Here is a 25,227-nt window from a genome sequence, read left to right on the forward strand (position 1 = left end):
ACACCATACCCACTGTGAAGCATGGGGGTGGAAACATCATGCTTTGGGGATGCTTTTCTGCAAAGGGGACAGGACGACTGATCCGTATTACGGAGAGGATGAATGGGGACATGTATCGTGACATTTTGGGGAAAAACCTCCTTCCCTCAGTAAGAGCATTGAAGATGCAATGTGGCTGGGTCTTCCAGCATGACAATGACCCCAAACACACCGCCCGGGCAACTAAGGAGTGGCTCCGTAAGAAGCATTTCAAGGTCCTGGATTGGCCTAGCCAGTCTCCAGACTTCAACCCAATAGAAACTCTGTGGAGGGAGTTGTAAGTCCGTGTTGCCCAGCGACAGCCCCAAAACATGACACATCTAGAGAAGATCTGCATTGAAGAGTGGGCCAAAATACCTGCTGCAGTGTGTGCAAACCTGGTCAAGAACTACAGGAAACGTTTGACCTCTGTAATTGCCAACCGAGGTTACTTTACAAAATATTGAGTTTAACTTTTTGATTGTCCAAATATTTGTTTTCCGAAAGAATATACAAATAAATTGTTTAAAAATCATACAATGTGATTTCCGGAATGTTTTGTTCTGATTCTGTCTCTCACAGTTAAAGTATACCTGTGATGGAAATTACAGACCTCTCTCATCTTTTAAAGTGCACCAGCTTGCACAATCGGTGGCTGTCCAAATACTTTTTTGCCCCACTGTAGATGGAACAGGTCATTTTGTGAATAGATGTTCTCCTTATTCTGGGTACACACTATGCGATCCATTGGACGATCTATCCTTCCGACGCGGATCGAAATGACAGGTCGCGCAGATCGCATACTGTGTACAGACTGCGCTCTCCCGCGGTCGCATGCAATAGAATTTGGTCGGTTGTGCTGCACTGACAACCTGATGATATCGCATGCAGCGCTGCTGCAGGTAACAAGGGATCACTTTGTCGTTCATTACATCACTCAATGTGTACTTGCGCTACGATAGGTACCCGCGCTACTCATTTTATTTCCACTTTATGTACATATTTTGAATAAAATAATAATAAAACTTTATTTTTGGTTACAGTGTCCTTGACTGACACCTGTACTTTGCTTATTTTTTTAGTGATTTCTACTATAAGTGATGTGTTCTACCATTTAAATGTTTGTTCTGAGGCTATCTGTTATGCTGGTAGTCACCCACCCATGTGAATAGGCCGCACTACTCCTTAAGAGCCTTTCCTCTACCCTCTAAACTTCTACTGCAGTGACTCTTATCCACCATTGATAAAACAGTACTTTGGTTTTACTTGTCCTCCTACTGCAGCACGAAACCCATGTATTGTGGACACCAATACCTTTGTTTCTGCTATATAATAAGGATCATTATCAGCTATTTCTTGACATTTAGTTACAGCTAAGTGATTGCTGTGTTTGTCTTCAGATCCGCCTTGAAGGACTGCGCTTCTTCCTCCTGTGGCTTCAAGCACTTCAAAACAATTGCAGTTGGGAGCAGCTCTGCATGTTTGCATGCCTAATTCCTGGCTTCCCTGCGCCACCCTCAGACCACGGCATATATACTCTGGAAAATCTGATCAATCCACCTTTGAATCTACAGGAAAGTAAGATATTGATTTTTTTGTTTGTTTTTGTTTTGTTTAAGGGGTGTTCTGTGGACTTTTATCAATCCCAACTTAGAGATGGGTCATAAGAACTCAGACTGCTGGACATTCATCAGTCTAATGAATAATCCATAACGACAACATGATGATCTACTACTAATTTTAAAAAAAACCCCTTACCTTAGATACTTTGTTCTTGGCTGTAGTTCTTAATGAATGCAGTTTTTCAGTAATATAAAATTGAGTAGTTGATGTATTGTGACTGAATTTGTGTTGGATAAACGTTTTTCCTCACAATTATTCACTACCTTCAAGCAGCTATAATTGCTGAAGTTTAACTGCCTATATCAGAACTGCTGCTTTGATGGACATTGCAGATAAGCATGTGGCCATTTGCCTGTCATAATCCACCTGTAGAACTGCCGATTCAGCTAGTTTTGTAGTGACTTGTGTATTGTGTGAGCCACCAGATGCCATGGGATCAAGATGGGCGGTAAAGGACATGAGGGAGGGCTTCTTAGTGCAAGTTAACCACTTAACTGACTAATTTATTTTTTTTTTTTAAAAACTGCTCAGAAATTGTTGGGTTTTTTTCTGACTGAATTAGAACAAGAACACATTTTTTAAAACTTATTCAACACGATTTTATAAAAATAAAATGTTTTTTTTTTAAACACTGTGTACCATAAAAATAACAATTCTTATGGTATACTGTAATGGTGGCCATTGACAGCTGTACCATCGATGGCGATGGGTTCAACCATCAATAGTACCCATTGATTGTTTGAGACCACAGCCACCGATGTTTCCTTAACATCGATTGAGGGGCTGCCATCATTGGTGCAGCAACGTTGCCCCTCAGCGACGGCAAAACCACCTGTCATAGACTATGGATTGTTTGCAAACCGTCGGTGGCCATCCCTAGTAAACTGTAGGGATGGCCCTCGACCATCGATGATTCAAAATAATTGATGTTTTATGGCCGATGTCGAATAGTTTTACCATCGATAACAGAGAGCCAACGGTTCTTTGCCATCGATGTACGAGTAGACGATTTTTTTCCTTTTTTTTCTTGGATGGGGCGGAGCTTAGCTCCGTCCTATTTTTCATTGGTCAGCGGCCTCCGCTTCCCACAGCAGCGGTGGCCATCGAGGGGTGCAAACCATCGATGGTTCACCACAGTTTGTGTGGTGAACCATCGATGGACACCCCTCTGATGGCCATCCCTAGTATACTGTATAGTGTGTGTGTGTGTGTATGTATATATATATATGTGTGTGTGTGTATATTTCTACATATATATATATATATATATGTATATATATATGTGTGTGTATATATATATATATATATATATATATATGTGTGTATGTATGTATGTATATATATATATATATATATATATATATATATATAAAAATTATATATTCGGAGGTATGGTGTGTAACTCGTCTGATAAAGAACTCAAGTCACGCACGCCTATCTTCAGATTGTAAAAGAAATGAAAGATATTTATTTTCTTTTACATCCTGAAGATAGTGGCAATAAAGGCACTGAAACGTTGATGATACACCCGTGCGTGACTTGAGTTCTTTATCAGACGAGTGCTGCACCATACCTCCGACTGTTTGATTTTTACGTGAGGGCACTGTTGACATTTGCGACCTGTTGTTTGGAGTGCCGGACTCCATGTATGTATGTATGTGTGTGTATGTATGTATGTGTATATGTATTTCTACTTCAGGGTCCATAGGGGGTCCACAGGGTTGACCTTGGGGTATAGCTGGATCTGGATCCACGGGCTCCTCTATACCCCGCCCCCGAGCCACAGCACCTCAGTTTTAGTTGGTGCCCGGCCGGAGTCGGGTCACCCTGCGCAGTGGGGCTGCATAAGCAGCCCCTAAGCTTTATTTATTTATTTGTTTTTGAAAAGAAGATTTTATTATTTTATTTTTACTATCTTCAGAGCGGCAGCATCAGACTGTCCATCTGGACGTCCACGCTGCCGCTCCAACAGCCCAGCTGGTGCTGCGATGCCGGTACTGATCCGGGGATCGCAGCGGGACCCCGGAGTCAGTACTAGCGTGGCTCCGGGATCTCCCAAGGACTGCTGCCGGACTGAAGGGGCCAGGTAAGCCGCGTGCAGCGCTGTCAGCGCTGCGCGCGGGGATAATGCAGTCTTGTAGCCGCCGGTCTCTGGGGACAGACCAGCGGCGGCGGGCTCCCCCACTATGTGGAATATCCCGCGTGTCTGCTGACCTCCAGGGTGTAAGACCGGCGGGGAACCGGCTTCCCTGGGGGTTTCATACTAGCAGGGGAGGCAGCCTTCCCTGCTTCAGTGCTCCTCCCCTCAGCCCAGCGCGCCTTCTCTCAAGTGTGCTGGCGTCGCTGGGCTGTTATCTCCTGGCCACTCCTCCTCTGTGCTCTCCGGCGGCCATCTTCAGGCAGCATCGCAGAGCTCCCAGGCAGGCTTACAGTGGACCAGTCCCCCTGCGTACCTCTCCCCTGATCAGGACGGTGTTCGCAGCGCTATAGCCCTCCCAGACACTGAATCTGGGAGGTTGATTGTAGCGGAAGGTGCAGTGAGTAATACTTCTCTGCATGGTCTGTGACTTTTGCTAGTGCTGCTGTCTGTGCTTTTTTTCTACTTACTGTCTGCTTTTTACCTATCCCTTTCCTTCTCCTACGGCCCGCAGGTGCGTGGGGGAGGGGTGTTCTTTCTGTGTAACCTCACTTATATAAATCTACGTATTTGTGAGGTCCATCACATGCTGCGGTGTGCTCCTCAGTACCATATTGTGGGCTGTTTGGGTTGCATACGTGGGAGTGCGTGGGTGTTATACGCCTTACCTCGTTTCGGTGAGACACTTTTATTGCAAAAAAGTTCGTGTCGTGTTGTTTTCCTGCCGACGCTGTTCGGCAGGGGTTGACGGGGCAGATTTGTCTCAGGACGGTCTCTGCGGGCGGTGCCAGTTGGTACCTGGACCCTCTAAACCCCCGGTGGCGCAGGATCCTCCGTGGGCGATGTTTACGTAAGTGCTGGCGTCAATCGCGGACCGACTTGCGGTCCCGACTGCGGCCCCTTCTAGGGCGTTGCCCCAGCCTACCATCCCCCGATCCCCGGGTGTGACTCGTCTGGTGCAGTCTCCTCCCGGGTCTCAGACTGTGGGTCCTTATGCGGGTTTGCCGGTATACGTGCAATCCCCCACGGTGCCGCAGCAGTCGATGGTACCTTTTCAGGGGTATCCTCAGGCAGTACCCCCGCCTTGGGTGGACGTCCTCTCCAGCTCTGTTCAGAGTCTGGCGGCTTCGTCATCGGCTTTTCAAAATATGTTGCACAGTGATTTGCCCCCACGGGCGTCCAAGCGTTCCGTTCCGGCTTCACTGGCGGCTCAGTTCACGGACACGGACGTGTCTTCGGATGACGGGGAGATCCATGAAGACTCTGACTCGGATGCCGGGGCCCAGGAGGTGGAGGCTAAGTCTTCCATTAATGTGCCGGCATTGGTTAGGGTGGTGCGGGCCATCCTTCACATTGAGGAGGATGTGCCCGCCCCCAGGTCAAAATACCCAAATTTTAAAAAGGCCAAGGTAGCTTCGATGGTTTTTCCCCTGTCCGATCAATTGACGGATCATATGGCAGGGGCCTGGCAGTTGCCCAGCAAGAGGTTCCAACCGCAGAAGCGGTTGGCTTCGAACTATCCGTTTCCGGAGGCTCATTGCAGGAAGTGGGAAACTCCTCCAGCGGTGGATTACCACGTTACCCGCTTAATTAAAAGCGCTACGCTGCCTTTGCCGTCGATCTCCTCCACGGACAGGAAGGTGGAGACTTGTTTGAAGTCTATCTACTCTCTCTCGGGGGCGGTGGCCCGTCCGTCCATGGCCATCTCTTGGGTGGCTAAGGCCATCGAGAGCTGGGCCAATGCTTTGGAGGATACCTTTCCGGAAGATGCTCGGAGATCCAGAGATGGTTGATAGGTCAAATGAGGGATGTGGCTTCCTACATTGGGGAAGCATCGTTGGATGCAAGCCTGCTAACCTTTCGGGTGTTGGCTGCAGCTGTGTCGGCGCGTCGGTCCTTGTGGCTGAGGTCTTGGAGAGCTGACGCTGACTCCAAAAAGGGTCTGGACGCCTTACCTTTTAATGGGGAGTTGCTTTTTGGTCCAGACTTGGACAAAATTGTGGACACTCTGGCTAAGTCTAAATCAGCCTTCCTCCCTTCGGCTTCTGCTCCTACCAAGGTACGGAGCTCTGCTTTTCGGTCCTTTCGGGTTCAGGGCAAGGCCAAAGGTCAGTCCTTCCCGAGGCAGTCGATGACCAAGGCCGCTTCTAAGCCCAAGAAGCAGGCCTGGAGTGCCAGACGCCCTTCTTCCAAGCAGGAAGATAAACCTTCTGCCTGATGGGACGGGCCTCCCTCTGGGGGACCCCAGAGTGGGAGGCCGACTTCTTCTATATGCCCAGTGCTGTCACAATACCACCACGGATGCCTGGGTTCGAGAAGTGGTCTCCCAGGGGTACGCCCTGTCTTTTCGGCACAGACCGCCCCACCAGTTTTTCTGCACGAGTCCTTCTCAGGATACGACCAAGTCCTTACAGATTCAGGAAGCTATAGAGTCCTTGCTGACAGCAGGGGTCATTGTTCCCATTCCTCAATTACAACAAGGGACGGGGTACTATTCTTCTCTGTTTCTGGTGCGGAAACCCAATGGTTCTCATCGCCCTATCCTCAACTTGAAGTCTCTGAACAAATTCCTCAGAGTTCCCAAGTTCAGGATGGAAACGTTACGTTCCATCATTCTGGCGATGGAACCGGGGGATTACATGGTGTCCCTGGATATCCAGGACGCCTACCTCCATGTTCCGATAGCACCTTCGCACCAGCGGTATCTGAGGTTCGCTATCCTTCAACACCATTACCAGTTCCGGGCGCTACCCTTTGGTCTCTCCACGGCACCGAGGGTGTTCATGAAGATTATGGCGGTCATGGCCGCACATCTTCGGAACCAGAATGTACGGCTGCTACCGTATCTGGACGACTTCCTGTTGCTGGCGAGCTCCCCGGAGGTACTGCTTCAACATCTCCACTTGACGATCGCTTGCCTGCAAGCGCACGGGTGGCTGATAAATTGGAAAAAGTCCTCCCTGATTCCATCTCAGCGGATGGTTCATTTGGGAGCCCTGCTGGATTCTCATCAGCAAAGGATCTTCCTGACCCTGGAGAAGGTCTCCTCCCTGCAGCTGAGGATGCACAGTTGCCTGAGCAGTTGCCGCCTGTCGGTCCATTCAGCTATGAGGGTTCTGGGCTCCATGGTGTCAACATTCGACATGGTGGAATTTGCCCAGTTCCATTCCCGGCCCCTGCAGGGGCTGATTCTATCGGAATGGAACGGGTTACCTCACCGGATCCGCTCTCAGTTGCTGGTGTTGTCCCCGGAGGTTCGGCAGTCTTTGGCTTGGTGCCTTCAGCCAGCTCATCTGGTCGAGGGGCGCCCCTTTTGGATCCCGGACTGGGTCCTGCTCACGACGGATGCCAGTCTTCGGGGTTGGGGGGCAGTGACCGGCTCGTTGTCACTTCAGGGTCGTTGGTCTGCGGAAGAAGCTCTTCTTCCCATCAACATTCTGGAACTGCGGGCAGTTTATCGGGCCCTGCAGTTGTCCAGTCCCGCTCTTCACGGAAGGGCGGTTCAGGTGCAGTCCGACAACGCCACCACGGTGTCGTATATCAACCACCAAGGAGGAACTCGCAGTCGGGCAGCGATGTCGGAGGTGTCTCGCATCCTTGCTTGGGCGGAGTGTCACATTCCAGCGATCTCGGCAGTCTTCATTCCCGGAGTCCTCAATTGGGAGGCGGACTTCCTCAGCCGTCACGACGTGCATCCCGGGGAATGGTCGCTTCACCCAGAGGTGTTTCAGCTACTCGTGGACAGGTGGGGGCTGCCGGAGCTGGACTAGATGGCCTCCCGTCACAATCACAAGCTGCCCGTTTACGGGTCAAGGACAAGAGACGCAGGCGCCAGTCTGGTAGACGCGCTGTCGGTGAAATGGACGTTTCACCTGGCGTATCTGTTTCCTTCGATATCCTTACTTCCTCGGGTTCTGCGGAAATTCAAGCAGGACGGCGGCACGCTCGTGCTGGTAGCTCCGGCGTGGCCCAGACGTCCTTGGTACTCCGATCTGAGGTGTCTCTCCATCGACGCTCCGTACCTTCTTCCTCCGCGTCGGGACCTATTGTCTCAAGGGCCCTGCCTTTACCCGGATCTGGGTCGGCTGTCTTTGACGGCGTGGCTCTTGAGACAGCTGTCTTGAGGTCTAGGGGTTTCTCCAGTTCGGTCATTGGTACCATGCTTAGGGCACGCAAGCCTGCCTCCGCACGGATTTACCACAGGGTGTGGCGCACTTACTTTCAGTGGTGTGAATCCAGAAACTATGATCCTCAGGTGTTCCGGGTTTCCAGAATCTTGGAGTTCCTTCAATCAGGTTTGGACCTCGGCTTACGCCTGGCCTCTCTGAAGGTTCATGTGTCTGCTTTGTCTGCGTGGTTTCAGCGACGGATTGCTACACTACCGGATGTTCACACCTTTTTCCAGGGTGTTCTCAGGATACAGCCACCCTTCGTGCCTCCTGTGGCTCCTTGGGACTTGGCGGTGGTGCTACGGGTCTTGCAGGGTACTCCTTTTGAGCCTCTTGAGGTGGTGGACCTCAAGTGGCTGAAGTTCAAGACCGTTTTTCTCCTAGCAATTGCTTCTGGCAGGAGGGTGTCAGAGTTGGGGGCGCTTTCCTGTCGCCCCCCTTTTCTGATTTTTCACCAGGACAGAGCAGTGCTCCGCACTCGTCCTGAATTTTTGCCCAAAGTGGTCTCCAAGTTCCACATTAATCAGGAGCTTGTCATGCCAGCTTTTCAGTCACCTGATCTTTCAGCTGGTGAGGCTTCCTTGGATGTAGTCCGGGCACTTAGAATCTATGTGGACCGGACTGCTTCGGTTAGGAAGTCGGATTCGTTGTTTGTCCTCTTCGGTTTTCACAAGAGGGGTTGGCCTGCCAACAAGCAAACATTAGCCCGTTGGCTTCGTTCAGTTATTTGTGAGGCTTATGCACAGGAGGGTTTACCTGTGCCAGCCTCTGTTAAGGCTCATTCCACTCGTTCTGTGGGTCCCTCTTGGGCTGCTAGACGTGGCGCCTCCACTGTTCAGCTGTGTAAGGCGGCCACTTGGTCTTCCATTCAAACGTTTTTGAGGTTCTATGCTTTTGACACCTTCGCCTCTCAGGATGCATCCTTCGGGCGCCGGGTACTCCTTTCAGCACAGGAGCGTCCCCGCCCTTAGTTGAACTGCTTTGGGACATCCCCAAGGTCAACCCTGTGGACCCCTTATGGACCCTGAAGTAGAAAACAGGAGATATGGTAAGAACTTACCTTTGTTATCTCTATTTCTACGAAGTCCATAGGGTCCACAGGGCGCCCGCCCTGACGCACCTGGCTTCATATGGGCTGTGTGGCTGGTCACCGGTTTTCCGTCTCCCATTTCTGTGAGTATGGCTTCTTGTGTGTTCCAGTCGTCCTTCTCTCTGTTTAGTCTTCTCCTCCGGCCTTAGCTGCTTACCAACTGAGGTGCTGTGGCTCGGGGGCGGGGTATAGAGGAGGACGGACCCAAGTGCATCCTGGGAGCAGCTAAAGCTTTAACTGCGTGGTTCCCATGGATCCAGATCCAGCTATACCCCAAGGTCAACCCTGTGGACCCTATGGACTTCGTAGAAACAGAGATAACAAAGGTAAGTTCTTACCATATCTCTTGTTATATGTATATATATATATATATATATATATATATGTGTGTGTGTATATGTGTGTGTGTGTATATATATATATATATATATATATATATATAAATAAATAAACAAAGTGACAGGCCGGCACTCCAAAATGTTAAGCATGTACTTGCCCAGGTGCCATCTCAGGACCAAGTTCCAAGCCCCAAAATATTCCCACAGAAGAGCGGCACTCCAGGGTCATTCAATCACAGATACAGGATGCCAAGTCCACGATAATTCAACCTTTCTCAAGAATGTCAACCTTTTGTACCTGTCGAACTTTTTACATGTCTAACTTTAGTGTGTCTGACTTTTGTCTGTGTCAGACTTTTATCCTTGCATATCTATTAAACTGTCTAACATCTGGTGTCTAGCTAGACATTGTCTAAGTAATTACTGTCTATCTATAGTCCGGAACCTGTGGAATTACACATGCCAGCATGCCAGGTCCCAAAAGTTTCAATGCAATTAGCATGAAAATGTAGTTTATTTACAACTTGCAATTAGTTTGACATGACAGGCTCACTGTTTACTGGTCACCATTAGTTCTTATAACTATGTCAATATTTGACTGTCAACAATTTGGGTTGTCGACATTGGAAACTGTCTATAAATTGAATATCTGAATTATGTCCATGTCTAAATTATGTTCCTGTCGACATTTTGACAGTTTACGTTTTTACTGTCTACTTATAGTCCATTTTGACCTTTTGGTTGTCTAAATATTGTACCTGTCGACATTAAAGATGTGTCCACATACATCTATCCTCCGTGCGCTACACATAACGCGGGAGTTCTGTGTGACTCGGTAGCGCAGAGCGTCTTTTCATGCTACTTTTTACCTTCAAATACATCTTATTTGCACCACGATGCGAGTGGGTAGCACAAGCCGCTTCTGCTGATTAAAATGATGTGATCCTGCTCTCTGATTTACTATTCTTTTACTTTGCCACAATATACCAAATACACTGCTCTGTTATGATGTCCAATACTCCTTTGTAAACTAATGCCAGATGTCAGAGCTAATCAAATCCCCATAGCCAGGACACCTAAATTACTGCTAGCGCCTGATTTTTAGCATTCCTTTCTGTTGAGGTGAATGGGCAGGCACAACTTCCCTAAATCCTTTTATATAAATCCTGCTTCTACCAGACTGGCTCCTAAATTATGGATTATTTGGTCCACCCTGTCATATACAGTATTTCAGCTTGCTATACAACTACATTTCTCACTGATGTACTAAGTGTTACTCCACAATGTTCTTTACCACTATTTTTTTTTCATATACGGTAGTTCAGCTATATATTGCCTCATAATGGCCTATACCACTATCTGCGACAATTGTTTGCATATTTCTCCTATAGAAAGAATGTGTTTTTTGGGCTCCTGTAATGTTTTATACTGGTATATGATATCTCTCTAGCTGGATACCTCCTGGTCTGTCCATCATAGTACCAAATCCTTTGTTTATTTATATTTTCTGTTATTTATATATTTCTTAGCCTATTTTTCAACACAAATTATCTTTCGGGTGAAAAATAAATATAAATATTTTGGATTTCTTTTGTATCTTTTTGTTTATTATTTAAACATACAAATTAAATATTGAGAAATGAGTCGCATAGTTCAAAGAAAAATGGGCAAGAAAACAAACCAAATAGAAAAACAAAGTACTTAACCTTTATATTAAATTGAACGAACATGTATGTTCTAATGCCTTTATTGTACACGTTTACTCTTGTATTCCTTATTTTTTTTTATGCTAATGTTTTCACATACAGTTTTTACTATTCTTTATGCCAACAGTTCAAGTGTATTTGCTGAGACATGTTGTACACATACTTTTTCAAATAAATGTACACCAAGAGAAATACAACTCTGCCGTCCCTTCCCTTCCCCCCTATTTTCCATAACCTGCAGATTAATTGCTAACGAAAATTCTGTTTTTTTTTGTTTTTTTTTGCTGTGATTTATAATATTAAGGATCTGCTGTATGCCATGTGCTGCAAATTATCTAATGTGTTGGCAATATGTGTTCTAAATGCTTGTTTTGTAGTTGTTTTTTTTAGATGGAAATGTTGAGTTGTCTTATTTTGTTTTCCCTTCAGATCAAGTTACAATTGAGGAAATTACACCACTTGTTCCTCCACAGTCGGGGGACAAAGCGCAAGAAGATCTTACTAGTTATTTTCTTGAGGCTTTGTTGAAATACATGGTGATACAGGTTGAACTCTTACCTTACTATACTTTTATTTTTTTCCACATAGTTCTTTTTCTGTGGACATTCATGACCTTCCCTGCTATACAGGTTTACATATCATGAACCTTGTGGTCATCTTGAGTAAAATAACCTGTAGCTCATCCTTACGTGCTGTGGTCTGTGGAAGACCTACAATTCCTGCCAGCAGTAGTAAGAGCTACTGGCTGCTTTATGAACCTTTAGTCTATTTATCTTTGTAATTGCAACAGTTTCATACTACATTTCCCTTATTTTGTATTACTTTGTTGCTTAAGCATGCCATACAATGATATATCATACGATATATTGTTCTGATTTAGATCGGAACAATTTATCATACACATTGTATAGTGTGTACACCCGATCCGTCATTCGTCGCATCGTCCCATCTGCATTGCTGCACAGCAGATGGGACGATGCAATGAATTACGCGGTGTAGTTACATGCATCAAGTAACGATACATCACACCGCCGTACGCCGGATCGTGCAGTGTATACACCGTGAGCAATGTTTTGTCACATCGGTCGCCGAATCGCTGGGTTGCACTGTTGTATGGTGTGTACCTAACTTTAGTTACTTATGGTACTTACACCCTTGCTAGTAGCAGTAAGTACAGCTGATATGGGGCCCACAGCTAATGGGGCGGGGTTCTGCCTTCCTTGTTTATCCCATGTTTCTATGTGATTTGTTTTGCCATTGGGCGGTACATGGGGCTCTTACATATGTTGCTATGGGGTTCACAAATGTCTAGTTACACCCCTGGCTACTACACAATATTGCAACAGTTACATTCAAATAATTCCTTTTTTCCTTTTGTGCCGTAGGTGCGGAGTTTAGAATGGCAAAACAAAGATAAAGAGGAGAGTGGTTTTGCCTTCTTGTTCTCGAACTTCAAGAAATACTATATGCCTTATATTTTCCCTGCTATGAGCAGAGAGAGCAGCCTATACAGTCCTGTACTTGGTAAGCTGATGATGATTTTTGTTTGTGTGTTTTTGTTTTTTGTCTGTAAGTATTGTTTTTTCCTTTTATCGTTTAACTTGCTATATTTTAGCATCACCCATAGAACAATTTCTGTAGTTTATTCTGCATATCTTTCTGATACTAGCAAAGGGAAGTGTTTCTAATTATTATGCAATGTACATGCTTTTATTTTCCCAATCTGTCTCATATGTGGATAACTGAGATCCCTAAGGACATTCCTCTTCTCTTGCAGTGTCTTGTGTTCTTGTGAATTCAGATAGTTCTAGTCAGGAACGGAGAATGAGTGAGGGAGGTGACTTCCACACTAAGTCAATCTGTTTTAATAGAAGACTTCCACAATATCTGCTCCACTTTTTAAATAAAACTTTGCTTTTGTTATTAATGACTGCATTGTCTTAAAATGTCATGTTTTTCCATAAACCTTGGAGCCCTTGGCCTCACTATACAACCAGTCCCACACCAACCTCTGCACTCTTCCTCACACTCCTGGAATAAAACCTATATCCCAACTGCCCTTTCAGCATATTTTTCTGACCTCGTCCAAGTGGACCCCTCACCAACCTCTCCCCCTGCCTCACCTACCACTCCCCTTACTACACCTCCCTTCTTCAAAGTGGTGTATACTGCTGTATGAATGAAAACAAAAATTCTCGGTGCAACGTCAAAAGTAAACCGGTTCATTTTAAAGGCCATATTTAATTCGGCTTGAAACCTTACCGCTCGAGGAAATGGGTTGCAGCCTTAGACTTTCAATTACAAGCATTTTTCCTCACAGTGTAAATCCGCGGCTAACATGCGTTAACTCATAGATTCTGGAACAAGTACCCGGAGCTATGGGTTAATGCGTTTGCAACGGGGGTGTTAATGGCAGAATGCCTTGCTTAATGCTGATTTCTGTTCGAGCCCCAGGGTGAGGTGAACAGAAATCCACGTTAATGGCCTGATTCAAAGTAGTACGCAAAACCGATGGTTTGCGTATTACTCTGATTGTGAGAAACATGCGCATACGCAGGATCGGTACTGCACATGTGCAGGTCTCCATCTGCAAGATCGCTTGCAGTTCCCCTAGGCCATAGCATGATTGACATACCGTGGCATTTTGGGGGTGTAGCAGGGGCAACGACTATGACCATTCTACAAAACTGGGGCGTTCATCCGGCGCAGACTTCCTGGCCTTTGTTGCAGAGCTGCGATGGAACCTCAGGGTTACTCAGATTGCAGATTGTCTTGCTATGCTATGCTGTATACCTCTGAATCAGGCCCTAAGTGCTGGCTGCAATTGAATAGCCCTGGGCACTGCTTCAGGGCTAATTGAATCCGGCCCTAAATAAATTGAATCTTTCCCATACAATTTAAATTTTTCCAATCTACAATAACCGTTTCAAAAGTATATTTAAGTTGTGGAAGCATTAGAGGTCACGAGTTTGATTCCCACCACGGCCCTAACTGTGTGGAGTTTGTATATTCTCCCTGTGATTGCGTGTGTTTCCTCCGGGTTATCCGGTTTCCTCCCATACTCCAAAAATATACTGGTAGTTTAATTGGCCCCCGACAAAAATTAACCCTAGTGTGTATGTGTGTGAGTATGTGGTAGGAAATATACATTGTAAGCTCCACTGGGGCAGGGACTGATGTAAATGGCCAAATATTCTCTGTAAAGTGCTGCAGAATATGTGTACGCTATATAAATAATTGGTAATAATAATAATAATTACAAACTTTGCACACCAATTATTAGCATGTGTCCCTATTTTTTTTTACTGAAGCACAGAGCTGTGTTAATCTATTATGTAGCAATCCATAGGCAGATTAAGTAATATGGGGCACCATAATACTTGGTGGGAACCCTATATTTTCATTGTTGGGTTATGAGTCATACTGTAGGTTGATAGGCTTATAAAGCAACAGTATTTTGTGGTGTTGAGGTTACAACTAGAAATTAGTTATTGAGATGTTCGATTTTTATGACCACCTTGGAAAGCTTGTAAAATGCATTTAGACATTGTCAGTAATATTCATATATTTTTTTTTGTATATGTTCGTATCGCAACTAAATAATTTGTACATGATCAAATTTATTATTGATTTGCAGAGATCCCACAAATGAGACCAAAACCTAACTACGTGCTGATTCGGAGGGATGCAGAGAGCAACGAGGCTCATTATTGCACCAAAGAGCCCTTTCTCAATGCCCGGGTGATTGTCATTCGATGGCTGGTGTCCTTCTGGCTGGAACCAAAGCCACACACAGGGATCCACATTCCTGGGACTGAAGGGGAGAATGTGCCAAAGAATATACAGGTATTTCAGTTTAGGGTCTATTAAGCCAATTTATTTTCACGTCCTGGGATTGTTGCATGTATTCAATGTTTTTGTTAGTTATACTCTTAGCATTAAATTATTTTGTAGTACAGCATCTGGATTAATTAGACAGTAAGTGAGCAATTTGTGTTCTAGTGACAATGGACTCTGTTTGGAGACTATCTGCGGTAATAAAGTGCTTTATGTGTGGGGTTTTTATCTACTCTAATAATATTACAGATTTTTTTTAATACTAAACTATTGATGGCAAACATTGTGAAGTTGCATCTCTGGCAAAAGTGAAATGTGACTACATACAGTAAACTACAGATAGAGAGTCTCTGATAGGGGGAAATGTAGCAATCGTTGGAGAGAGAGAAAGTGAAGTTGCACATGTAGCACAGTATTTGAAATGACCGTTAGAACCTGATTGATTTCTTTGGATAACTTCTCCACTATCTCTGTCCAAGGCTTGAGTTGGATGGATTTTGCATGTAAATTGCAAGTGCTAAATGTACCCCAAAAATACTAATTTTGCATAGCTTGCACAGATGTTGTTCTTCGCAGATGCATCCAGCTTGGCAAGGAAACCATATGTGCCTGGTAATTGCTAAAAATGCAGAATACAATTCCTACAGTATATAGTACAGGATGGATACGGGATGCCGGCATCCCCACAGGGTTAGGATACCGACACCTGTCGGTAGGTATCCTAATCCCTCCCCCTTTCCTTACTCTAACCCTCCCCGGTGCCTGAACCTAACCTCCCCCCTAGCGGCTAAACCTAACCTCCCCACGCCCTACCCCAAACTCTCCCCCCCCCTAGTGCCCAACCATCCCTTTAGTGCCTAAACCTAACCCTGCCCCCAACCCCGATGCTTACCTTTGGGATGCCAGCGCCGGGATTCTGACAGGTGTCGAGATTCCGGTGCCGGTATTCTAAGCGCCGACATCCACTGCGTCAGGATATTAAACGTATCCCTATAGTACATGTCTGATCAGTGTTACTAATAAAGTCGCTTTTAATGCTGCATACGCACAGTACAACCTGCACAACCAAAGATATCGCTGATAGATTTCCCTCCAACTTTCTGTAGTGCAAGGCAAACGATTTTGGGTGTACACACTGATAGATATCTATGATAGATATTTCAGTGAAGTCATGTCTTTACAGGCAAATCTTGACAAAATCGTCCAAGTTGGCCTGCATGTACGGTCGGATAATTGTCCTGTGTGTATGCAACATAAGATGTAAAAGGAAAGACACAAAGGGGGAATTCAATTGTATGCAAGGTGCCGCAGCAGCGCACCTATTGTCAGTTGCGGTGGTGACGACTTCCCAAATTAGCCCTTGCACTTCCATGGGGTGCGAGGGAGACCTGCGATGTCAGCGGGCACTATGTGCCATTCTACAACAGCACATCAGGTCCATCGAGTGCCATTAAATTCCCCCCACCAAAACAATATTAATACAGGTTGAGTCTCTATTATCCAAAATGCTTGGGACCAGAAGTATGTTGGATAACGGAATACACACAGCCTGCAGGTAAGTTTATACAATATTTTCAATAATTTTGTGGCTCAAGCAAAGTTTGTGTACAAAAATTAAATTCATTTATGTTTCATACACACATTATAAACACAGCCTGAAGGTAATTTTATACAATATTTTTAATAATTTGTGCCTTAGACAAAGTTTGTGTACATTGAACCATCAAAAATCAAAGGTTTCATTATCTCAGTCATGCCAAAATAATTCCATATTTCGGAATATTCCGTATTTCGGAATATTGGGATATGGGAGACTCAACCTGTATATTGATTGGGTTCAAATCAACGCAATCATCTGTCTCCTTTCCTTTAAAAGATCAAAAGGAATTATGCTTTGCTGCTGTGGACCAATTGCAAATATCACTGTATAAATGCAAATCAGAATCGAAAGCCCATGGTCATCATTGTTCGTTCGCATTTTGTAGAAGGGGTTAAGTGATCTGCCTCCAAACTGGCACATTCTTGTGGTCCCCACTAGCGCAAGGGGTCATAAGTACAAAATGCAGCTCAGTTGGCATGGGAAAGAATGTTTTTAGTGCATGTATACAGTTGGAAAAGGTGCAGTTTGGGTTTCTGTCCAACTATTCTTGCGGGTGTATCTGCAAGTGAAATGCTACGTTACAGTGTGACAGCCACTGACACTTTAGTGTAGCATTTCGCATGCAGATGCACAGAGAATACAGTCATGCTGCATATCATTTTAATAAGCAGAAGCTGCTTGTGTGTCCTATTTACATCGCTGTGTGAATAAGATGCATTTGATGGGAAAAATGGCACAAAACTGTGCTCAGTGCTACCGAGTCACATGGCACTCACGCTTGATGTGTAAAACGACTTCTAGCGCAGGGAGGATAGATGTGTGGTCACATCTGTATGCTGATAACTAACAAAAGGATAAATTCTTATGGGGTTAAACAATAATCTTGAGAAACTTGGAGCCTCACAGATATTGGTGTTGAAGTGTCTCAGTGATGACTCTAGGTCAAAGGTTCCCTCAAGACACCCAAACAGTACAGGTTTTAGAGATATCCATGGTTGAGCATCCTTAAGGACCGAGTTTGGGAACCTCTGCTCTAGGTCTAAAGCATTGTCATGAATATTGATTCCCTCACAAAATAGCTGCCTACATTCAGTTTAGGAGACTGACCTGGTAATGGGAGTAAGAAAAACTGGGATAAGTTTGGTCACTGACCATTTTAGTAATCCACATCAGCTGCTGGTAATGGGAAGGGACGTCGAAAAATATCTGTAGAAAAAAATTCATTTTTATTTATTTTTTTAAATATGCAGCAGTCCTGACATTTCATTTTAGATATTCTGAAGAAATTGTAGTTCATCTATGATTAAAACAGAGCAGAAATCATGTTTAGGTGTAAGGTTGCATTTTAAGGTTATGTTTGACAAAATTAAGGAGTACTGAGGACAATCTAGTATCCATTGTGAATTTGCAGGAGGGCAGCTTTATCCACGTGGTATGGTCATGCTATTAATGAATGCCCATTTTGTTCTGAAAGCTTGACCATAATTTTGGCCTAAGGGTTTTTTCCTCAGTGCAATTGCTGGACATGGCACACAGTGTGATTCCTGGTGTTCTTGGCATAAAGTTTCATCTTTTTCCCCCTCTCTTCTCCTCCCCTTCTCTCTCCCTCTCTTTCGCTCACATACACCTCTCTCTTCCTCTCCCAGTCTCTCTCTTCCTCTCCCCACAGAAGTTCTATAAGGCTGTATAATAGCCCTATTGCATCGCACAGTAGCTGCTAGTAACTACATAAAGTCTAGTACTTTGTTTATGAAGTGACAAAATGCTTTTTGTTGTAGTGCTTTAGGAAAACCGTTATTTGAATTCTTTGCTGTTATCTCTCCAGAGAGCTGCTGCTAACCTTGCTGCTCAGGAGGAAAGTAGGAGTGACAATGGCGAAAGGAGCGCAGAGCCTAAGCAGTCCCACTCTAACACCAGCACTCTCACGGAGCGAGAGCCCAGTGTCTCCAGTCTGTGCAGCATTGCCGAAGAGCATATCACTGACTACGAGATTGTCCGCAGATTCTTCTCTAGCAAATGCAGTAATGTGGACTTCCTCATCGAGATTTTCCGACAGGTAAGCAAAACTAAAACGACCAATAGTATCTGGGACTGGCGATAAAGAGGATTGTAGGTTCATTAACCAACATACTGTAATTGTGAAGTAGAACTTGCATCGTCATCTTCTATATAATGTGCTGACCTGTTAAATCATATGTGCTAAAAGGCAAACCTAAATTATTTGCTTTCCTTACAGTTTGCATATTTACTTCTTATTAGTTCTTTTAATTTTTAGATTATTTTTGGATGTGTAGCTTAGGCTGTTGTAGCATGGTTCTTTTCCCTGAACTATGGGCCTGATTCAGAGCCGCTCGTAAGCGGTCACTTGTTCGCTCCGAGCGATGTTTGCACAACTGCGCATGCGTATGGGTCGTAATGCACATGCGCAGACCAGTCATTGCGGTCGGAAATCGTGCGCTCGCAAAACAGCGAGGGGCTGCTAATGTGATTGACAGAATGTACCGTTTGTGGGTGGTAACAGGGGAAGGTGCTTGAAAACGGGGGAGTGGAGATCCCAACGCAGGCGTGCCAAATGGCCAAAAGGGCGTTTAATGGGAGTCCATAATTAGTAAAGGAGCGTCATCGACCAGGTCACTTCGTTGTCTTTTAGCCTGAACTGCTCGCAGTGATTGCGGTAGGAAAAACCTACCACAAGCACTGCGAGCAGTTCAGATGCCTTTTGATGTTCCCGATTAATCTAATAAATACCAGAGATGACGTGTGATGCGAACGGCAAAGGGGCGTCTTTACAAAATAGCGAGTGCATTTTTCGTTCGCTCGCTCAGACATAGAGGCGTCAACAAACCGCAAAGAGCGAGCGCTCAATTTAAATAGCCGGCCCCTTTTTTGGAACGAACGTCAGCAAATAGCGTCCGGCTCTGAATTAGGCCCTGTGTTTGCCGGCCACAGAATAGGGAGCTGTAGACCATAGTGAGTACAGCACTCTTTAGTTATTAAATGTACATATAAAGTCCATTGTATTATATTGACATAATGCATGTCCCCCTAATAACAAATAAAGTTTTACGTTTTGAAGGAAGAACTGCTAATCTAAGATATGTGATTTAGGGGTCTATTTACTAAGCAGTGTTAGGAGTGAAAAGTGATAAGGTGCCAGCCAATCAGCTACCAACTCATCTCACAGGCTGTGTTTGAGAAATGACAGTTGGGAGCTGATTGGCTGGCACCTTATCACTTTTCACTCCTAACACTGCTTAGTAAATAGACCCCTTAGGGTTCAAATACAGCATTTGTATATTGATCACCTCATTGCATTTCTGCCAGTCTTTCTTGTTGCCGGTGTGTGAAGCCGCAGCCATGCGCAAGGTGCTGAAGGTGTACGAGCAGTGGATTAAACTGAAAGAAAAGCCTTTGTTTATGCAAGAGCCAGAGAAACCATCTGCAATAGATAATGGGATTGTGATATCTGTTGAGCGCCAAGAGGATTCCTCTGGAACTTGTGAAAAGGGAAAGGAGCAAGAGGTAAGAAAATAAAGGTTTTATTTCTGTGACTTTGGTACAGTGACATTCTAATAAAGTCAGAACAAACTTAGGCCCTGTCACAATTAGCTTGTCATGCCTTCGGAACCTGCTTGTATGGGCCGCTGATGGGACTTTCTAATATTTGTGGGCCAGCTGGTACCTGAAACACAGTTTTTGCCTAAGACAGGCTATTATGAAAATGAATATGGGCTCTTATGTTTAGAAGTCCCGCTCTTTCTGCACATTTGGCCAAGGGTCTCTTAGATTCCTCATTTTCACTATAAACTCTAAGTGGAAGTAAAGTGTAATAGTAATGCCCCCTTACCACATTTGATTTTTTATTTTTAAGAGGGAATGTTTACCATTTATAAATGTCTACTTAAGTATTTACCTCACCAGACAAAGCATTTTTCAAATATAATGTTATTAAAAGAGCCCTGCAGCTGTTAGCACATATACGTTGTGTCACTGTTATAACCAGTCACTATTTGCTAAGGAAGGGGAAGGAGTTAACTTCTGCATCATATAGATAAAGCCAAGGAACCCTGCAGAATACAGAAATAGACAACCCTCAGTTGTGCAATGGTATTTTATAAATATACTAAATCCATATATACGACACTATTTGGGACCTATTTATTTTATTTATAATATATTTTCTAATTGCTCATCTGGCCTCAATATGCCATGCAGCGCGATATGCCTGGCGTGAGTAATCCGTCTGGTTCCATGCAGCTCTGCTAGCGTTGGGCGTCTAAGTTGCAATGGGATGTGACTAGGAAGCACCAGGAGACCGTGCCGATATGTGACACTTGTATATCTGTGTGCGACTCAGAATGTAAATGCTGCATTGTAGCACTTGACATGCTGATTGAGAGACGCAGTCGCACACAGATATACAAGTGTCACATATGAAATTAATCAGCACAGTCTCCTGGAGCTTCCTAGTCGCATCACGACTTAGACGCATTTTCGCCAATAAAGATGCCCGGCGATAGCAGAGGCTCACGCGACCAGTCGCTACACGAGGGGCTGATTGACACGACTGCAGTATAGATAAGTGAGGACAGATCTGTATGTTTTTTGTTTGTATTACAACTTTTTTAAAAAGCATATATTTTTCTCTGGTTAATGCTTGAGTACATCTTTGAAAGGATATACTTTGTTTATATCTATATGTACCTGCATCTCCTGTTATTTTGCTTTCACTGGATTAGAATGAAACCGGATTATCTGTGCAATGTAAGGTAGTCTTTTTTATTTTATATTATCAATAGGAGACACTGACCGTTCCTCAAGGACATGTCCGAACATCCAGTTGGTCTAAGTGTCATCAGGATGCCACTAATAAACTTTCAGAAGATGATTCCTTGGACAACAAGGTTAAGGCTGGGGCTCAGTCTGTGTACCAGGTACTGACAACACGGACCACATGTGCACCACTCAGCTGTACGTGGCATGCAACAAATGCCCTCTTATCTGTTATGCCAACAGGTTTTTATTGTCAATGCTGCAAATATCATTTTGCTTGAGCCTGCAAATGATAATAAGATGATGTTAAACGAACATACGGATATGTGTAAGAGAGTCCTGAACATTTATCGCTACATGGTGGTACAGGTCTCCATGGACAAGAAGACCTGGTAATATGTACTTTATAAAATATTTCCAGCTATGCATTCAATTATAGATGTGGCCTATACGAAATATCCATTAGCATTATCTGATGACTGTGAGAATGGTGACCTATAGGCACTTTACCATGAGAGAAGTGAAAGCATGTGAGTAAGTGGAATAGCTAGTGTTCTTTGGATTGTTTGGTAAGGTTATAGTGAAATATATTTGCCTGTTAAACTTCAGATGCTTATAGCTACGCATTCACCAGTACCAAACCTCCTCCTAACCACAAATAAATGCAGCTATTATAGCTCCGTAATCTCTGACCATCACATATACCTGTTCACATTTGAATACTTGTAAAGATCTTTTGGCTTCTAAAATGCTGAATGCGTCACTGATCATGTGATCATTTGTAAAGCGCTGCATTCCAAACTTTTGGGGCCAGATTCAATAAGCAGAGGTGCCTACCGCCGGCTCGTCGTAGCTCCAAGCTTTAATGCCTAGAGATATTAAATTACAAGCCCATTTGCTCGCGCGGTAAGCTCGCTAATCCATAGATTCCATGTTAAATGCCGGGAGCTTTAGGTTAACGCATTTGATGAGGCAGCAATAAGGGCAGAAAGCCCAACTTACCGCAGCTTTCTGTTCGCACCTCAGGCTTACCGAGGGCTGCAATTCGATAGCCCCGGGCCCTTAACCCGGCAGCTACAAGTCCACGGGAAGCACCGCGGATAATTGAGTCTTGCTCTTAGAAATTAAAGGGTAGGAGAATTTGATATGGGCACACATTTAATACAGTATTAGTGGTTTAAATGATGTTATGGTAAATTTTAATTGTAAACTGGTCCTATTCCTCACTTCAGTTTTTCTGTCATCCTCATGTAATTATTAGGCACTTCTGCATATTGTCAGAGGTTGCAAAATAAACTGTATTATATTACCTGCATAGTTGTTGTATTTAACCACTTGTGTAAACTGGTAACACAGATTATAGGATAAAAATGGTGCCCCCTACCCCTGGCAGGCCTCCCCAGTAGATCTCCCTCATTTTACTTCTACCCAATATAAAGCTTCAGTCAATGCTTAAATTGCCGATTTATATGTAGTCTATAATAGATGTTTAGAAATATTTATTAATTGGGGAAATATTCTGCGTCTTTGCCCATGTTTGTCATTATTACTATATTTATTATTATTACCGAGACAATACAACTCTGTTTTATCACGGTCACCGTAATTGTCATAAATGTATTTTTAATCTTTACCTTTTTGCCAGTTAGAAAACTTGCCTATACCAGTGTCACAATGGTTTGTGTTTAGACAATCATGTGAAGGAAAGTTCAAACAGCACTGTGTCATGCCCTTATTAGACAGATAAGGTTATATTAGAATCTCTCAGGATGGACAAATCTGGTCAAAAACTAGAGGAAGATGCCAATATTAAATAACTTAATTTGTGTCTTTGTGAGCAGGCTTTTCAGGATTTCTCTTACTTCATCTTACTTGTTGTGCCCAGGATGCAGTTGCTGCTGGTTATGCTCAGGGTCACAGAGTCCGTCCTGAAGATCCCACCACAGGTTCTTCAGCAGTATCAAGGCAAGAAAAATCAGATTTTGGCTGGGCGACTTGCAGGTCCCTTGTTTCAGGTAAATATTAATGGACCAACCTGCTTGATTAGAATTTAGTCCATCAAAATTTGTATTATATGTATCAAAATATCCTGAGGCTGAGCTGAGGCAGTTACTCTGTGCAAATATTATTTTTATGTCTTATGTCGGCCATAGACTGCGCAAAGTCATGCAGACAACATGGCGGAAGGATGAGGGGAGAAGTGACGGTCCAATAATTGCCCTGCTACCGTACACTGCATGATGTATGGAGGTGATCTACTTTTACAGAATGGAGTCAGATAAACATCTGTCATGCGGAACAGACAGATTTGATGACCAAACGATCCAGGCCGCCTTTTAGCTGTTTTAAGGCTGTGTACGATTATTGTGCAGGTCCATACACTTGACGATAATCATTCCAGCGTTTGGTTTAGGCTGCGGGGGGAGGTAGGTTAGGTCTAGGCAATAGGGAAAGAGAGTATACTGACCACCTTCTGTCGGGATTATGACCCTGTCAGGATGCCGGCGTCAGGATTCTGACCGGCAGCATCCCGTACCCAACCCACATTTAGGGGCTACATAAAGTGCATCCGGAAAGTATTCACAGCGCTTCACTTTTTCCACATTTTGTTATGTTAGAGCCTTATTCCAAAATGGAATAAATACATTTTTGTCCTCAAAATTTTACACACAATACCCCATAATGACAACATGTAAAAGGTTTTTTTGAGATTTTTGCAAATTTAATAAAAAAATAAAAAGAAACTAAGAAATCACATGTACAATAAGTATTCACAGCCTTTGCTCAATACTTTGTTGATGCACCTTTGGCAGCAATTACAGCCTCAAGTCTTTTTGAATATGATGGCACAAGCTTGGCACACCTATCTTTGGGCAGTTTCGCCCATTCCTCTTTGCAGCACCTCTTAAACTCCATCAGGTTGGATGGGAAGCGTCAGTGCACAGCCATTTTCAGATCTCTCCAGAGATGTTCAATTGGATTCAAGTCTGGGCTCTGGCTGGGCCACTCGAGGACATTCACAGAGTTGTCCTGAAGCCACTCCTTTGATATCTTGACTGTGTGCTTAGGGTTGTTGTCCTGCTGAAAGATGAACCGTTGCCCCATTCTGAGGTCAAGAGCGCTCTGGAGCAGGTTTTCATCCAGGATGTCTCTGTACATTGCTGCATTCATCTTTCCCTCTATCCTGACTAGTCTCCCAGTTCCTGCCACTGAAAAACATCCTCACAGCATGATGCTGCCACCACCATGCTTCACTGTAGGGGATGGTATTGGCCTGGTGATGAGCGGTGCCTGGTTTCCTCCAAACATAATGCCTGGCATTCACGCCAAAGAGTTCAATCTTTGTCTCATCAGACCAGAGAATTTTGTTTCTCATGGTCTGAGAGTCCTTCAGGTGCAGTTTGGCAAACTCCGGGCAGGCTGCCATGTTCTTTTTACTAAGGAGTGGCTTCCGTCTGGCCACTCTACCATACAGACCTGATTGGAGAGATGCAGAGATGGTTGTCCTTTTGGAAGGTTCTCCTCTCTCTACAGAGGAATGCTGTAGCTCTGACAGAGTGATCATCGGGTTCTTGGTCACCTCCCTCACTAGTTCCCTTCTCACCCGTTCGCTCAGTTTAGATGGCCGCCAACTCTAGGAAGAGTCCTGGTGGTTCCGAACTTCTTCCTTTTACGGATGATGGAGGCCACTGTGCTCAGTGGGACCTTCAAAGCAGCAGATATTTTTCTGTACCCTTCCCCAGATTTGTGCCTCGAGACAATCCTGTCTCTGAGGTCTACAGACAATTCCTTGGACTTCAGGCTTGGTTGGTGCTCTGACATGCACTGTCAAGTCTGTGACCTTATATAGACAGGTGTAATGTCTTTCAAACTCATGTCCAATCAACTGATTTTACCACAGGTTGACTCCAATTTAAGCTGTAAGGACCTCTAATA

At 44.4% G+C, this 25,227-nt stretch overlaps 1 protein-coding gene across 9 annotated transcripts in view; it reads left to right on the forward strand.

Annotated features, from left to right (window-relative positions):
• The window catches only part of RALGAPA1 (Ral GTPase activating protein catalytic subunit alpha 1), a 293,801-nt gene that overhangs the window by 60,575 nt on the left and 207,999 nt on the right, over positions 1–25,227 (forward strand). For all 9 annotated transcript variants that reach the window (XM_088457052.1, XM_088457053.1, XM_088457056.1 and 6 more), the window contains exons 6-14: positions 1,419–1,596; positions 11,511–11,626; positions 12,467–12,605; positions 14,719–14,927; positions 18,344–18,574; positions 19,843–20,040; positions 21,318–21,452; positions 21,535–21,683; positions 23,177–23,306. In XM_088457052.1, the coding sequence (XP_088313178.1) occupies positions 1,419–1,596; positions 11,511–11,626; positions 12,467–12,605; positions 14,719–14,927; positions 18,344–18,574; positions 19,843–20,040; positions 21,318–21,452; positions 21,535–21,683; positions 23,177–23,306 (1,485 nt within the window). The remainder of the gene's footprint in view (positions 1–1,418; positions 1,597–11,510; positions 11,627–12,466; positions 12,606–14,718; positions 14,928–18,343; positions 18,575–19,842; positions 20,041–21,317; positions 21,453–21,534; positions 21,684–23,176; positions 23,307–25,227) is intronic.

Source organism: Taudactylus pleione, unplaced genomic scaffold (assembly GCF_031769625.1).
Source record: "Taudactylus pleione unplaced genomic scaffold, aTauple2 ptg000737l, whole genome shotgun sequence".
Classification (NCBI taxonomy): domain Eukaryota; kingdom Metazoa; phylum Chordata; class Amphibia; order Anura; family Myobatrachidae; genus Taudactylus; species Taudactylus pleione.